The 14817-nt window shown below is 57.2% G+C and overlaps 1 protein-coding gene across 2 annotated transcripts in view; it reads right to left on the bottom strand.

Annotated features, from left to right (window-relative positions):
- Positions 1-14192, bottom strand: part of LOC123347064 (ubiquitin carboxyl-terminal hydrolase 43-like) — a 157671-nt gene extending 143479 nt beyond the window's left edge. Inside the window, exons 1-2 of one of the 2 annotated variants that reach the window (XM_044984509.1) lie at positions 14082-14192; positions 6842-6982 (exon numbers count right to left, since the gene is read on the bottom strand). In XM_044984509.1, coding sequence (XP_044840444.1) covers positions 6842-6982; positions 14082-14108 — 168 coding nt within the window. In that variant the 5' untranslated portion in view covers positions 14109-14192. The other variant, XM_044984510.1, reaches the window with a different exon arrangement.
- Between the last annotated feature and the right edge of the window lie 625 nt (positions 14193-14817).

Below are 14817 nucleotides of genomic sequence, written 5' to 3'. Positions count from 1 at the left end.
GCAGAGCAACACAGCTGGAAAGCGGGTGTGAGATCAGAGCCTGGCCGGAGCTTGCAAAGCGCTTTGAGCTGACAGGCCCTATGGAAATGGGAGGCGCTGAGTTATGCTGTGCTCCCCTGCCATGAGGGCTGCAGGTGGGAGGAGATGGCAGCCGTCATGGGTGGCCAAGATTCTGAATAGATCTGAACTGTAATCCTCTCTCTGAGGAGCGCGTGAGAGCTAGGAGGCAGGGGACGAGGGGATACGTTAATAGCTGGATCGGCCCTGCCTGACTGAGCACCTTTTCCTCTTCAGAGCGCAGGATGCAAGTGCTGGCTCGCACAGCGAGGAAACAGCTTGTAACGGACAGGCAAATTGGCAGAAACTGTAGCGAAGAACAGAATTATCCGACACTGAGATAAACACGATATGCTGGGGAAGAGTCAACACAGCTTTTGTAAAGGGAAGTCACGCCTCACCAATCTGTTAGAATTCTTCAAGGGAGTCAGCATGGGGAAGCATGCGGGAAAGGGGGACCCAGTGAATATAGTGTACTTGGACTTATGGAAAGACTTTGAAAAGGTCCCTCGCCAAAGGGTCTTAAGTAAACTTAGTCATGGAATAAGAGGGAAGGTCCTCTCCTGGATCTAAAAGATAGGAAACAAAGGGTAGGAATAAATGGACAGTTTTCACAATGGAGAGAGGTAAACAGCGGGAACACCCAAGGATCTGTGCTGGTTCCTGTGCTGTTCGTTAAGGAGCTGGAAAAAGGGAGCAAACAACAGAGTGGCACATTTGCTGGCTGCGAAGAGTTACAAAGGGATCTCACAAAACTGGGTGACTGAGCAACAAAATGGGAGGTGAAATTTAACACTGATAGGTGCAAAGTACTGCACATTGGAAAAAAAATGATTCCAACTAGACCTATATAATGATGGGGTCTAAATTGACTGTTGCCACTCAAGAAGGAGATCTTGGAATCATTGTGGATCATTCTCTGAAAACTTCAGCTCAGTGCGTATCAGCAGTCAAAAAAGCTAGGAACTATGAAGAAAGGCATAGAAAATAAGACAGAAAATATAATGCCACTACATGAATCCATGGTGCACCCACCCCTGGAACACTTTGTCCAATTCTGGTCGCTCCATCTCAAAGAGGATACAGTGGAACTGGACATGGTTCAGAGACCGGCATGATCAAGGGCATGGAATGGCTTCCATACAAGGAGAGAGTGAAAAGATTATTGCTGTTCAGCTTGGAAAAGAGATGACTAAGGGGGGATATGTTTGAGGTCTATAAAAATCATGACTGGTGTGGAGAAAGTGAATAAGGAAGTTTTATTTACCCCTTCACACAACACAATAACCAGGGGTCACCCAATGAAATAAATAGGCAGCAGGTTTAACACAAACAAGAGGAAACAATTCTTCACACAACGCACAGTCAACCTGTGGAACTCATTGCCAGGGGATGTCGTGAAGGCCAAAACTATAACTGGGTTCAACAAAAAACTGGATAAGTTCATGGTGAATAGGTCTATCCATGGCCATTAGCCAGATGGCCACAGATGTAATCCGGTGCTCAGGCCAATCCTAAACCTCTGGCTACCAGAAGCTGGGAGGGGAACACAGGGGTGGACCTCTCCAAAATCGCCTTGTTCTGTACACTCCCCCTGAAGCTCCAGTACTGGGCAGTGTCAGAGACCGGACGCCTGGCCCCGTGGGTCACTGGTCTCAGCATGGCTGTTCTCATGTTCCGTTCTAGGACCTCGGTGGAGCTAGGGAGGGGAGGAGCGAGACCAGCATGTAGCCAAGGGGTGGCACAGCACCAGGAGGCAGCCCCTGCCTGCTGCTGAGCACTGGGCCATTGACTACAACAGCTACAAAGCCAATTCCCCCAAGCAAACATACGCACAGCGATGTTTTGCCTCTGCTTCTAACGGGGGGCTGGAGTGTCGCGGAGAGGGGAGTGCTGGCAAACGCAGAGATGGCGGCCGAGCAGCACAGGCTTTAATGTCCCACAGAATTAACCTGTATGAAGCCGCCCAGGAACTCGCGTTAGTTGCCGGTCCCCCGCGGGGGCAGCGGAGATGTCTGCAGTGAGCTTGGCTGGGATCCTGCCAGTCACGAGCAGTGACAGGCTGCCCTGTGCCGGGTGCTTAGCCTCAGCCTCGCTTCGCTAGAGAGCCCACTTCAGAGCAGGGTGTGTGGCCAGAGGTGAAATGAGTGTGGCAGGGCTCAGCCTTATCCCCAGTGGTCTGTAGAAGAGCCATGCTCCCAGAGCGGGTAGGAGCTGGAGTAGCAGCGGGTGAGGAAAGAGGTGCATTCACTGGCAGGGATACGTGGGCACCGGGACTGGACTGGCAGGCCAGGACTGAGGTGTTTATCCCACAAGGCGGGGCAATGCTATTATCCCTAGTCCATAAATAGGAAACTGAGGCACAGGGAAGTTAAGGGATTTACCCATGAGTCTGGGGCAGAGCAGGGACTCGAACCCAGGTCTCCCAAGTGCCAGGCTAGGGCCCTACCCACTGGGCCAGACTTCCCCTCTTCACAGTCTTCCCCTTTAGATGCCCAACCCTGCGCCCCGCGTTTGAGCACCATCGGAAAGGACATCGCCTCCCTGAGGTGACTGAACGGGTGGAGGAGGAACAGCCCAAAGCCAGACCCCTCCTAAGGCCAGGGCGCCCGTGAAGGCGGATGTGCCGCTGGCAGAGGGCCAGCCAAGCAACTGCGTGCCGCGAATCACAAGCAGCACATTATTTGCCATCTCCTTTCAGCCCCGGCTCAGACACCATTCAGCCCCAGCCGCTTGCCCGGCCTCCCGAAGCCAGAGAACACAATGGAGGAGCAGCAGCTTTCAAAGCTCTGACTTCCCCTATTGTCTCTCTCTGGGTCCCAGCCTAACAACCACATTCAGGGCCCAGCCAAGGATGGAAACGGGGTCGGGGGCCCCCCGAGGGGCCTGCGGCCCGCACAAGGGCGCCGTAGCCAGATGAAGGCAGAGGAACCTCGTTAAACCTGCTGAGTGCTCCAGCAGCGACAGCTGCCTGCATCGGGCCCTGCTCCCACCAGCGCTCTGGCTTCCCCGGCCCCTGCTTCTCCTACTTTTCTCATGGCCCCGAGCTGTCTGTGGGCAGGCGCGCTGCCTCTGTGCTCAAGCTGATGGACTCACTTGTGCCTCTGGAGGTGGGGGTCTCCGGGATGGATGGAGGCAGCCCATTCCCTCGGAGACCCCCCATTCTGCTGTGCCCACTCTCTGCCCAGCCCACAGGACGGTCAGTGCGTCCCGAGCCTCCCTCCACAGGACGCAGCAGGATGAGCTGTCCGGTTCTGGGGATAGCTGCTGTGCAGCCCCCATGCTGCACAAAGCTGTTTGAACAACAGCGACGATCCTTCGTCCAAGTACAGGCCCTTGCAGCCAGTACCTCAAAGCGCTTTGCAAGGCCCCCAGGGGCACTAACCCTATGCTGCAGGCGGGGCACAGTGAGCAGATGTGATTTGCCCAAGGTCATGCAGTAAGTTGCTGGCAGAGAGAGGTACAGTACCCAGGAATCCTGATGCGCACTTCCCTGCTCTAACCATTAGCTAGTTCTCTCTCTTTGGGACAGGGGACGCTTCCCTTTACTCTAGCCATACAGGTTGGTCCTCAGAACGGGATGACTCCATATGGTCAGATCTGAGGCCCAGAGGTAAGGGGAGAGCACCCCTCACTGCAGCACAGCACCCCCTTAGCACCACGCCAGAGGTCAGCACTGGGGGGGATATGATAGAGAACATCCTGCATGGCAAGATTAGCAGCTGCGTGGAGACATGGGTTCCCCCCAGTGGGCACCAAGGCAGAGCAACGCCCAGCTGGAACCAGCTCCCAAGGCCTTGCCACCACAGGGGCAGAGCCCCCCAGAGAAACCAGGCCCTTGGCACGACGCAGACGCCGGGCTGGCAGTCCTGCAAGATCCGCCCATGGCAGGGATGCTTTGGGGCCAACCTCAGTGCAGGTTTGGGGGCTAAATGCTGAGGTGGGGGGGATCTTCCCCCAGGTGTGCCCAGTCTTGGCAGCCAGAGGGTCAGGCCCCCTTGTGTGGTCCACACAGCGTCCATGAAGGCTGGTGGAAGCCGAGGAACATCAGCCAGAAAGACAGAGGGAGACTCCACAACCCCCCAGGCTGTCCTGGCCTGCTCTAGCGACAGCCATCCGCTTTGCACCAGTTGAGCTCACACCCATTTCAAGCCAGAGGAAATTTTACTGGTGTAAATCACAGCTCCCGTGTGGGCTTCGCTTGCTGGCTGCTGCTGGCCAAATCCCATGGCGAGACCAGGCTGCAGCCCAAACCAGGCCAGCCAGTTCTTTGGTAGGATGTGCTGAGCGAGGGGTCACCTTGGAGAGGGTGGGCGACTGACAGAGTCTGTGGGTCGGATGAAGCAGAGGGACTCCAGGGTGGGAGCGGGAGGTTGGTTCCATACCTGGGCCAGGAAAGAAGAGGGAAGCAGGAGAAGGGTTTGCAGGGATGTTTGCAGAGCGAGAAGGTGTGGCAGATCCGAATTCACAGGATCTGTTCTCACAGCCACTCAGAGCTCTTAGCAGGTCTGGGAATCAACCAGTCAAGAAGAGGAAACCATCCCATGTGGTTTAAGAAACCAATCAAACAAGGCAGATAATGAGTAGCAAAACTCAGTGGGCCCAATGCATTGGGGCTGCGTGCAGTCAGTCACGCCTGTGCAAAGCGGAGGTACCAGAGCTGTGTGGCAGGATCTAGGACTGGTGTGAGAGTTATACACGGGACTGGGCAACTTCCAGGCAAGCCCTGGGCTGAGATATGCTCCCACAAACCACTGACCAAATAACGAGCCTACCTGTAAAATCCTAGGTCTAGTCACAGATATTTCCCTACCCAAAAGGGGCAAGATTCGTTAATCCGGTCTCTCTACTCTAGCCCAAACCCCAGCTTGGCTAATTACAGTCTGCCCACCCAACCGCCCTGTGCATGACATCTTCCTTCACTTCCTGTTTTAAACTGTGGTGCAGTGTCGCTGTGCACAGTTACAGAGCTGCTGAGTTCCACGCCAGTGGTGGCTGCATTTCAGTGCTAGGTACATGGCTGGCAAAGAGCTCTAAGATGACACGGGAAGCCAGGAGGTATATGCAAGAGAGTCTTGTTATTAGGGTGGTTTCCCTTTGCTGCGGACCCAGGCAGCTCCCATCACACGGGATCCCATGCAGGGTGAGGACACAGCCTTGGAAAGGGGGATCTCAGTGCCTTGCATCAACAAGTCCGACGCCTCCTCTGCACTGCCCCAAAGCCACATTGGAGGAGCAAGACCAGGGCCAAAGGGCTTACCCCGTGGATGTGCCATACACAAGGACTCCTGCTGCAAATGATGCTCATGCAGGGGTCGCCACTGGCCAGGTTAGAAGGGTCAGGAAGGAGGCACCCAGGTTCCAGCTTAGCCCGGATCCTGCTCAAGCAGGGATTTGGGAGATAGGAAGCCCCAAGTTCTAATCCTGTCTCTGCCAATGACTTGGCATGTCATAGTCCCACTCTGTGCCTCAGTTTCCCCATCTGTAAAATGGGGATGACCCCGCCCTACCCCAGAGGTGCTGTAAGGAGGGACGCATTAAGGCTCTGCTGGCACCCAGCTTCACAGAACTGGCTGCAGGGAAAGCAGGAGCTCCTGTGAAACCGGGGCAGGCTCCAGGGGGTGCGACTTAACAGAGGGGCAGGGCTATAACCATGGACAGGCTAGGCCAGTGTGTTGTGACAAGGGAACTGCTCCCTGCTGGGCCTGTCCCTGCCCCACACAGTGAGTTCAGTGTGTCTGCAATGCTGCACCGCCCGCCGCCAGGCACACGAGCTCCTTCGCAGTAGCTGCATGTGCTATGTTGACCCAGCTCCTCCCCGACCCGAATGCTGGCTGGGGGCTGCTCGGACACTGCCATGCCAGAAGTCAGACCAGGATGGTCCCCTGTGGCCTTAGAATCTCCGAAAGCCCCTTCTTCCCCAGCTAAAGAAGCTCCACGACATGTCGCAGCAAAGCCCCAGGCAAAAACACCACGATTGCCAGCTCACCCACACACCCAATGCCCTGGGAAGAGAACCCCAGGAGCCCTGGTTTGAGACAGTGCCCTCTGTCTCCTGGGCTACAAGAGGAGCTGTGCTAGTTGGCACCAGTAGTAGGGCTTTTATCCTCTGCAGGCAGCAGCCACTCCCCACGGATGGTGTGGTCACACACACTGCCCTGACGTTGCAATGGCACAACCATGCCGATCCGTACCAGGAAAAGGCTGGGCCCAGGGCACAGGGCATTCCACTGGCGGGAGGAAAATACCAACAGCACAGTGGCCAATCAGCCATGTTCTCACCCCCAACTCTCCCCGCCCCCGCTAAGAGTCACTGAGTAAACGGAGACTATTCCCCAGTTTTAGGGAAACACCCCAGCCTCTGACTGGCTGAGGAGGACCCTGTGCGGGCAGTGGGGGAACATGATAAGAGGGTACCAAATCCATGGTCCCATCTATCTATCCATGGTTCTTACCTGGCCCCCCTCACCACAGTACCTGAGCATCTCACAGTCTTTGATATATTTATCCTCATCCTACAGGTCTTTTCCATTGTCCCAGTGCTGCACTAACACAGCAGCCACACAGAACTTCACTCCAATTTCCCCACCCCAAGAGCGCAGCTCCTTACTGCGGGAGAATCTCTGTTAGCAGTGCAGGGCCTAGGACACACAGCTGAGCAGCTCTGATCCCACCCGCTAGAGAGCAGTGGCGACACATACACCCCACGCCAGCTCCTTACAACAGCAGTGCCCTGGGGAGAGAGTGCAGAGATGTCTGGCGAGGGAGGGTAGAGGACACTGACCTTGCCCGCTGTCCTAGCCTTCTGGCTGGGTGACGAGGAGCCCAGATCCTCATGCATTCTGTCCAGCAACCAGAGCAGGAACTCCAGGGCGTCGTGCTGCGAGTTCCCCCGGAACTGAGCGCCATACTTGGCAACGATATTCTGCAACACAAGACAAGGACAGAGGACTGGCATTAGCTCTTTGGTACCCAAGGGGACACAAACAAACTCGGGGGGGATGGCACACAGCTGATTAGTGTGCCATGGGCCCGCTTCCCTGCGGCCACATCACCTTGGGCTGATCTTGGCACATCTCACAAGCTAACTGGGGCTGGGAAGAACCCAGGGCCGACAAGGGCGGGGTGGGGGGGGGAAGCCGGTACAAATTACCGGGGCCTGGAGGTCCAGAAGGGGGCCGGGGCCCGGCTTCCCTGGCTTTGTCGGCCCTGGCAGAACCAGGAGTTGGAGGAGAGACCTCTGCACTGCAGGCAGCCTTGCTGGTGACCCTGTAGGGGGCACTTCCCCGCTGAGTCTGTGGCAGTGCAGGGCACAGAATTGTTCAGACCGAAATCCAAACTCCTCCTAACTCCCAGCTCACCCAGCTCAGGTCCCTGCCAAACCGCGCTTGCAGCTCCCATGGAATTGTTTCTTCCTTGCCCTGCTAGAAAGACCCAGGTCCCCAATGCTCCAGGCATGGGATGCTGCATCCTACCCCACTGGGTGGGGCCCGCAGATCAAAACACCCAGCCACCAAGAGATGGTACCACAGTCACCAACTGATGGTCGCAGAGGCCATCAGAGAGCCGGGTGTTTTTGACCAGGCCCACACTGGACTATTGATCTACGGCCAAGGAGCTGCGTGGCCCATCACCAGGCCCCAGGCCCTGCCCCTCCTGCCTCTGGCTGGGGCTTCTAGCTGCTGGAGGGTAACAGCCTGCCCTGCATGCAATGGGAGAGAAGACACTGAGTCAATGGGTCAGGTTATTCCCTAGCATAACTCCACCAAAGTCCATGTAGGGGAGTCTGGCACGGTGGATCCATTTGCTACCACAAGTGCAGTCTACTATGGAAGTTTCCCTACTATTAAGCTGGTTAAACGACGACTTGCAATGGACAGGCAGGGAATTCAGGGTCCTGAATTAAGCCTCTAAGAAGCTGAGCCCCTGTGCACATCCCAGCTTTTTGACTTTTATCTCAGGGCTGTTGTTTGCACTGCTCCAGGGCAAATTAAGCGTCTGAGTCATTCCTGGCACTCCAGAGGGGCTGCAGGGTCTCTGGTTTATGGAGGAAGCCAAGCTGCTCTTTGCCAATAAAGGGAATAGTTTAAGGAAATAATTGTCTCTGTTACTAAAGGCGTTTTACTACAAGTGCAGCCTTCTAATGGTGTTTGCAATGTGCGGAGGCAGGTTCCCTTTGGGTATGTCCACACAGCACACTAAGCCAGGCTCTGACTCAGGTTTGAGCCCAAGCCCCGCTTCCGTCTACACGCACATCAGCCTGACTCGGGTCAGTGAGCACTCAGGACCCTGCTGGGGGAACGAGGGGGGTCAGATCCAGAATCCTGCTGAGACTTGGGACCAAGCCCTGTCACCATGCAGTGTGCACACAGATTTAGCTGCAGACCTGAAGCAGAAGATCCACGCGATGCAGTGTGGACACATTAACATGGCTGGGAGACCCAGGTCCAGCAATGGTAAGCCCAGGTTTACAGTGCAGCATGGAAACGCGGAGTCTCACAGCCCCGGATTTACAATGCAGTGTAGATAGACAAAGCCTTCCAGGCTCCTGACCAGGGTGGCACGGCAAGCCAGAGAGATTAAGTGACTTGACAAAGGTAGTGCAAGCAATCTGTGGCAGAGCTGGAAGCTAACCCCAGATCTCCCAAGCCCCTTGCAAATGCTTTAACCACTAGACCATCCTGCTCTCCATCCAGTGTCTGAGCTTTAATTTCAGGAACTTCCAGGCCACGGGGAATCCAGGCTATCAATTTTCTCATGGAAGCCCGAAGGACCTACAGCCGCATCCATCCCATTTGGCCGGTGCCTGGAGGCTAACTCTCTCTTCACACACACTGCTGCATACTGAGCCAGTTTCTAGACACCATTACACTCATTAAGTGCAACACTTGAAGACCTGAGGCCGGGCTGCTAAGTGCTGGGGAATCTGCAGCAAAAGCACAAGCGGGAGCGTGCGTGCCAAGTGGAAAGCAACATGCCAGCCTTGTAAAAAACAAACAGCTGCGCGGAAACGCCGCCACGCTGCTCCAGAAATCAATTAGAGAGCCGTCAACGCCTGGCGGAAAGCAGTCGATTTACAGGCAGCCTGCTTTGATCTCCCCACGGGCATCTGCAAAGAGAGCAGAGCACTGGCGACAGCTTCCACACTGGCAGCCCCTTCAACCCCAAAATCCCTGCTAACCCCCCCGCACAGGCATCCACAGCACAGAGCCCCTCAGCCAGCCAGGGAGACAGCATGGTCCCAGGGTAGGACACAAGCCTGGGAGATAGGAGTGGCATGTGGGGAAGGGTTGATTCCCAGCTCTCACAGACGCACGCAGGCTGGATGACCTCGGGCAGGTCTGTGCCTCAGTTTCCCCACCCCGAAAAGGAGAATGACATGGATCCAGCTGCGGGAATGGCTATGACAGCCCAGGATGTGACACAGGCCATTAGTGGCTTTTAGTACAGGGTGCAATTCTGCCCTAGGCCCTGATGCTCTAAGGGAGTTAGACATCTGGGCCCTAGTGCAAGGCTGTTGTGTTTCCTGGGGGACCCAGCAGTATGGCAAGGGAGCTACACAGCTGTGGCAGTGGGTGACACGGGCCCCGTTTGCCTGCAGCTGGACTGGCACCCAGCTGGTGCTCTGAGTGGCGCTGGCTCCTTCCGACTGCAGCCCAAGAAAGGAAGGTTTTGTGTCCCTGGGCCAGGAGCCAGAGGCCTCTCCCGGATTCCAGCCCTGGGGGAGTGAACTCCCTGACTAGCCCTCGCCAGGGGAGGGTGCCAGGCAGGGCTGGAATACAGGAAAGCAGCCGCTTGGTAGCCAGGGGAGGGGGGAGCAGAGTCCCCGGGGCGCTCGTTGGAGACGTTGTCCCCCTCATCCCTTCGGAGCAGCCTAGCAGTCCCCACACAGCCCCACGGCCAATGGGACGCCCGCCTGTGCTGCCTGGCTGCCTAACCTTTACTCCGGGGCTGGAAAAACAGGTTTGCAGATCAACAGCACCTTGGAGACAAGGGTTAGGCAGCTCGGAAGTGAGCCAGGCCGGGCTGAAGGGGGGAGGCGGGGCGCCGGGGAATGGCACAAAGGAAAGTGGGCACAAGGGGGCAGAGGTGAGAGAGAATTTGGGAGGATCCTAAAAGGCTCTACCCTGCTCCCACCAGCCCCTCCCAGGTGGTGTGTGTGGGAGGCGCAGTGGGGTCCCATACTGGAGCAGACCCTCTAGCAGCTGCCAGTGCCAGCCCAGAGCCTTCCTACCGCACAGGGATTGCACCGTGGGCAAGCTGAGGGCACGGGGGACAAACGCAGCGTGCTGAGGCAATTTCAAGCATGTGCAATAACGCACTGGACATAGCTCCTGGGGGGCCAGGGAGCGGCTGGGAGACCCCATTGGAGGTAGTGCCCAGGGGGCCATGGAGTGGCTAGGAGGGTCCTGTCAGAGGCAGTGCCCCAGGGGCCAGCTGAGTTGGGGGGCAGGGCCAGCATTAGCTCATGGCTGAGTCAAACAGAAAGGGGAAGGTGGCTATGAAAAGACCCCACCCAGCCTGCCCCTCCCCACCCCCGAGCTGACTTCGGCCCGAGCGCACCTGCTTAGGCCTCTTCAAAGGGACACTAACACCCAGCTGCTAAGGAACCAGGTGCCCATCGGTGGGACCCCCTCGCCGCTGGCACCACTAGCCCCTGCCATTTGCCCCCACCCCAGTGCAGTCCCTCACCCCTGTCCCTGCAGGAACCAGGCTCCTGCTGTCCTGAGCCATAAATAGCCGAGCTGAATTTAGCTGTGAGCTCGGGGACGTGCCCCGGGCTGCTCAGCAGCTCTGCAAATTGAAGTTGAGTGGCCAGTGCATCTTGGTAATGAAACCTGTCCTAATTAGAGCGCTGAGCAGCTAACAGGTTCAGCAGCCCCTAATCCCTAGCGGCGTGCTCTCACCCCCTGGCAGCACAGAGCCAGCACCAGCCGTGCCCACCCGCTCCCCATGCCCACCCTGGGGCTCCCACGACTCCACCTTCTCCGGGAGGCTGAGCCCAGCCCCGGGTCCCACTGCAGAGAGGAGAGGCTGCGATCAGCCCTGGTCCTGAGGGGTCCCCTAAATTGGGGAATGGTGCCGGATTCAGAGTCCTGCAGGTCTCTGGGTATCCAGAAGGGGGCGAGCTCCTAGCACCTGCACTGGCGCTGCCCCCTGCACACAGGGACAGTGTGCTGCCAGCCAGCGGGTGAATGGGGGAGCCCGTGTCGCTGCTCCTTGGATACGCCCCTCACCTCCTGTCTACCACCACAGCTCAGGCCAGCTCATTGCAGCCAGCCCCCTGGCGTCAGAGGGACCGGGCTGGGCTGGATCAGAACCTCTGACCCAGTCCCTATCCCCTGAGCCAAGTTATGCCCCAGCAGCAGCCCTGCCAGGTGCCTGACTGCTTTCGACTCCCTGGGCCAGTACCGCCCTCCCCCCGCCACAGCAGGCCCCGGGCACTTTGTAATCCCCTTGCACCCAGCATGGCATCGAGCTCCCAGGCCCCCTGAGCAGGAGTTCGCTGTCTGGGCGGAAGCAGGTCTGCTGCCCGTCAGAGCAGCCCCCGGCCAGGAGGACTCACCCGCAGCAGCCAGGCAGCAGGGTGGTGGGGCTGGCAGGAAGGACGAGTGAGTCTGTAAGAACCCACCCAAACCTCAGGGACATCTGCCATCAGTCACCACCTGCAGCCCCAGGGCAGAGCTATCCCTCATCTGCCATGCCATAGGCAAGCCTGTGGCAGGGACCTGATGCCATGCCGGGTGCAAGGGGATTACAAAGCGCATGATTCGGAGGGCAGCTTGCATGGTAATTGCTTCTGAATCCTTGTAATTACACCCTAATCTGCTGTCCAAGCATTTACCCACCAGAACCTGGCCAGAGCGGATGAGATTCTCCTGCCCTGCCTGTATCCTGCACCCCTGCACAATACACAGCTGGAAAGCTCAGTGTCCTGTGGGCTGCTGGGGGAGCAGGGGGTCCAGGTACAGCTAGAACCAGCCAGTGCAGAGAGAACCTGGGGCAACAGACCATTGGACACTGATGGCGAATGAGGACTGGCTCCTGGGTTTCTCACCAGCTCCCCATCTGTAACACAGCCCTCAGGGCACAGGCTGCAGCCTAGAGCAGGGAACTCATAGCCACGTCCTTAGCTGAGACCTGCTCCTGCCAGGGGTTAACAACACTGCCTGGGAGACCGAGCAGACGCACTGAGCGCTGTGCATAGGAATAGCCCTGTGAAGTACCACAGGCCCTGCTGGAACAGAGCTGGGCTCCTGAACAGTGACTGGCTGCAAGTCTGTATAAGCCCAAGTGCTGATGGGCAAAACGCCCAACTCAGGATGTGGCCTTCAATACGGATGTCGGGATTTGGCCCCCCAGAGGGAGCATGCCAGTCTGGACAGCAGAGCTATTGATCCCCTTGTTCTCTCCCAAAGGGAAATACTGGAAGGCCCCTGAACTGGGCTGAAGGGAGCCTGGCTCATCATCCTGGTTTGGGACAGTGCTCTGGCCTGTGTCAGATGATCACAGTCGTCCCTTCTGGCCTTGCAATGCATGAATCTCCTCCCAAGGGTGGTGTCTCAATGGCCTGCTGCCCGCCCCAGATCCTACCGTGTCTTAACACTGACCACAGCTGAGCATTCGGCGTGGGGCGGACAAGCCACATTCAGCATCGCGCCACTTGTGATCAGTGGCACAGGGATGTTTGGGAACCAGCCCTGGGGCGCCTCACAGCTGCTCCCATCCCACAGAGAGGAAGAGCTTGTTTCTGATCTGTCTCTGCCCAGTGCAAACTGTCCTCTCTCCACACGGGCAGATCACAGAGCCAGGGCAACTGTCCCACCACTGCAAAATGGTGCATCCCAGAGGGCCGAAGGGTTAACTTGGGGGTGGAGAGCAGCAGCACCCAGAAACCTCCACTAGCAACACCCATAAAGAGCCCTCAACAACAGCAACAAATATAGAGGAGCTCACGAGACAGACCATGGGGCCCATTTGCCTTTCCCCCCTAGCAATATGGAGTCCCCACTCCTCCAGACAGAGCTGCCATCTGCCTCTTATCCCCTTCAGTCCAGATCTCACAGGGCCCCTTTCACCCACCACTGGGGTCAGATGTGTACGAGAGCTTGGCCTGCTGGGTGCAGGTTGGAGGCCACGCACCTTTGGAAATCCAGCCATGCACGTCCCACGGGAACATAGCGAACCTGGCCCTGACTGCAGGTGCTAAGGCCTGGCGGCCCAGTTCCCCGTCTGCAAAGTGGGGATCCCAACATCTCCCTTCTTCCACCGTTTGTCTGTAACTCTTGGGGCAGCAACTCCCTCTCACTGCGAGTGTTTACGTCCTGCACCTGCCCCAGGGGCCCTGATCTCAGCTGGCAGCTACAGGAACGCAGATAACAGCGAACAGTCCATGGAAGGGAACAAAGTGCCTCTCGGGAATCAGTCGCCTTGACTTGGGTTTCTATGGCCGTTAATTCACTAAGCTCACCCCGGCGACCAGTGGGAATTGGCCAGGTCCCGCTGTACCGTAGGAATCGGTTTCAGCCATTTCTGCAGCACCAGGGTGCTTCTGTCTCCCACAGCAAAGCCTCTGATTTTGATGCCTCGTATTTTCCCAAAAGTCCTGAAGGAGATTCTAAGCTCCTGTTAGGCTAGTCCCCCAGGCTGGGCTTCCCTCAGCAGCTCTGCCTCTCAGCTGGGAACTCCAAAGGCTCTGTCTCTCTCTCTCCCCCCTTGCTTTGCAATGCCTGCGTTAAAATATACCTGGGCCTGAAGTTAAAATGGCAGGGGGTGTTTTCTGTGCATGTGAGCATCCCCCACCCAGCTGGCAGGAACGGGTGGGGTGCCAGGCCTCGATTTGCACTCCACGCTAAATCCAGAAGTGTCATGCTTCGTGTGTGAACTTCACCAGGCAACAGGAAATGATGGTTCCTCGGGTGTTGTCAGAGCGTCCCTTCCTGCCGCGGGATGGCCTGGGGGCTATAAGGTAGGGCTGGGACTCAGGAGATCGAGGCTCCATTCCTTGCTTTGCTACTACTCACACTGAAACCTCGGGCGAGCCCCTGCATTGTTGTGCCTCAGTTTCCCCATACCACCTACTTCACATGGGAGGGTAGACAGCAGCCCTTTGATCCCAGGTACTTATCCGGCCCTCATGGCCAGAGCATCTGTGCGCCTGACAATGGTGTACTGCTTTGATCCTCCCAACCCTGCTGTGAGGTAGCGACATGCTATTATCCCCATTGGCTAGATGGAAACTGAGGCACGGAGACACAGGATGGCTGGGGCGGAGCAAGGAATTGAAGCCACGTTTCTGGCTAGAATCCTAGCCCCTGGGCCATCCCTTCCTCAGCGTGCTAGTTAGCCCTGGGATGAAGTGCAGGCTGTTTCCCCATTGCTCTCTAGGCTCTCCAGCCAATGCTCAGGCAGGGCCTTACAATGCTAAGTGCAGCTGTAAGTCCCAGTTCAACACGGCAGATGAATGAGGGAGGTAGCAGCCAGGCCAGCCACGGGGTCAGACATTCATCTTCTCTCTGCAGAACACACCGCTGGGGGCACGGGCTGTCAGAACAGGGCTGCCAGGGAAGACAGATGCACTTTCCCTGGACGGGGGTGTATTTCTTAATCACTCTATGAAGGGGAACAGACGCGTCAGGGAAATGCACCGTTTCTGTACGGATCCGCAGCCAGGGGTCAGGAACGCCGTGCGTCAGAGAGGAGCCAAGGTTGCCGAGTCTGCTCTGAACTTTCCCTGGACTGTGGCACTGGGATCGGGGC

Source organism: Mauremys mutica, chromosome 12 (genome assembly GCF_020497125.1).
Source record: "Mauremys mutica isolate MM-2020 ecotype Southern chromosome 12, ASM2049712v1, whole genome shotgun sequence".
Lineage (NCBI taxonomy): Eukaryota > Metazoa > Chordata > Testudines > Geoemydidae > Mauremys > Mauremys mutica.
This window is presented reverse-complemented; position numbering and strand designations above follow the sequence as displayed.